Genomic DNA, 2,270 nt, shown 5'->3' with positions numbered 1-2,270 from the left:
AACTTCTTCAATGGTATCTCATCCTACTTAAGAAGGCTTCGGATACATTCTCCTGGAGGAATAAAATACGGTGTCTTGAGGGTCTTTTCCCACTGCACTGATGGGAGTTTAACTCACTGCATTTTCTTCTACCATTTACAATCTAGAATTCCAAATGGTACCTGATTATCCCAGACATAGCTTCGACAGAGATACTGTATATTTTTCATAAGCTATCATTCATCAGATGGTGATATTTTCCTTACCATATCTGCTGATTTATTTTCCCTGTTACTGTTCTGCTGAAAATTCTGTGGGATATCATCGCACTGAATTTCCCCAGTGCTCTAACCATCCTAATATAAGGGAGCACAAATCTATATGTATGTCTATGGTGTGACTTTACATTAGGGCTTAGCTCTTAACATAAGACACAAGTTGTTAATTGAACAATAATTTGAATGCATTTTATGCTCTTAATAAAATTTCCTTATATGTAGAAATATCTTAAATGATATCATACATTTTTCTTAATAATCTTTTAATTTTAGATGGGATATACATGAAGATATGGTTTTTCTTAAGCTTTGTATAAGTCATTGAAGCTGTCTTCTCTTATATCATGACTAGAAAATAGCTGAATATTCTCACAGTCTTGGACTATGCTTATGGGTAGTTCCTCTTATTCCAATTGCTTCTAACAGAACAAATAAATATGCCTACAATGCTATATATTCTATGTTTATGAAGGCATATCACTCATCCACATATGCATGATGAAGTCTTTAATCATCTTACAGTTAAATGCCTTGTAAGTAATATTAATCACATCATTAACTATGAGAAATTGCTGTTATGTAGTCTAGTCTGAGATGGCACTTCTGAGACCTAAGGCACATTTTGATTTAGCCTCTCTGTAGATTTTGTTTTTCATACTTTTTTTCATTTTGTCTACAGAAATACTTTCTCCTTAAAAAATCATGTTCAATAACAGAATATATTTCTGGAATCTGAGCATCAAAATAATTTTCTTGTTACTAACTACAATTGGAATTCTGGGAAATTTCTCTGTGTTTTACTATTATCTGGTCTTCTATGGAGAATGCAAATTAAAGACTATAGATTTGATTCATATGCACCTAATGGGAGCCAACACCATGATCATTCTCTCTAGAGGAGTACCACAAACAATGGCAGCTTTTGGTTTGAAGCAGTTTTTAAATGATTTTGGATGCAGATTCCTTTTGTACATTGAAAGAGTTGGGCGCAGTGTGTCCATTGCCACCACCTGCCTTTTGAGTGTCTTCCAGGCCATCACCATAAGTCACAAGAAATCCTATGGTAATAATGTAAAAGTCAAAGCTGGGAAGTACATTGAGTGCTCCTCTGCCCTCCTCTGGGTCTTGTACATCTTATTAAATTTAACTTTCTTTTTGTACCCAATTATCACAATGTATAGTGGTAATATGACAAGAAAACGAGACTTTGGATACTGCTCCATTGAAGGGGGGAATGAAATCGGTGACTTACTCTATGCAGCATTGGTAGTGTGCCCTGAAGTATTTTATTCTTTGCTCATGGCCTGGTCTAGTGGCTCTATGATTTTCATTCTATATAGACACAAACAGAGGGTGCAAAATATCCGCAGCACTTGTGGTTCCTGTAGAAAATCCCCCGAGTCCAGAGCCACCCACCACATCCTGAGCATGGTGTGTACCTTTCTGGCTTTTTACACACTCTCCTCCATCTTACAAGGATGTGTGGCTCTTTTGTATAATCACAGTCGGTGGCTGGTGAACATCACTAACCTCACTTCTCTGTGTTTTCCTTGTTTTGGACCCTTTGTTCTTATTAGTCATTACTCCATTTTGTCAAGACCTAGATTTGTCTGAATGAGGACTATAAACTCACTTATTCTTAAGGAAATGATTTCCCTTTTCTGATATTCAGTTGTTTATTCACCCATATCCCTCACAAATTCAATACAGAGACTAAAGGAGGTAGTGCCTTGTCTTTTAACTATCAATGCTGATGATATATCTCAGATGTTTATGAGCTGGTTGAATTACCTGCCCACATTAGCTTATACCACTGATGAGGATGCTTTCACTCTTCAAGTTACAGCTTCAAGGTTCCTCTTGTCCTGGTGGTGTATAAAACAGCTAGCAAGAAAAGCTCTAAAACAAGCCACCCTGCTACTGGCTCTCCCTGCTTCTGCCAAGGCATGATGGATGCTTGGTTATTTCACAGAGGATTAAAGGAAATATCTATACATGATAATAGATGTCTTC

General features: G+C 36.7%; 1 protein-coding gene across 1 annotated transcript; it reads left to right on the top strand.

Moving 5' to 3' along the window:
- Positions 1-959: 959 nt before the first annotated feature.
- On the top strand, positions 960-1,871 carry LOC101833640 (vomeronasal type-1 receptor 4-like). The gene has a single exon (XM_005085660.1). The coding sequence runs from the start codon at positions 960-962 to the stop codon at positions 1,869-1,871; it is 912 nt and encodes a 303-aa protein (XP_005085717.1).
- Positions 1,872-2,270: the final 399 nt, after the last annotated feature.

This window comes from Mesocricetus auratus, unplaced genomic scaffold (assembly GCF_017639785.1).
Source record: "Mesocricetus auratus isolate SY011 unplaced genomic scaffold, BCM_Maur_2.0 Super-Scaffold_100037, whole genome shotgun sequence".
NCBI classification, from domain to species: Eukaryota; Metazoa; Chordata; class Mammalia; order Rodentia; family Cricetidae; genus Mesocricetus; species Mesocricetus auratus.
Note: the sequence above shows the minus strand (reverse complement) of the source record. Positions and strands in the feature narration are given on the sequence as shown.

Excerpts from the sequence above, each read along its gene's own strand:
- LOC101833640 (XM_005085660.1), top strand. The coding sequence starts at position 960 with ATGTTCAATAACAGAATATATTTCTGGAATCTGAGCATCAAAATAATT.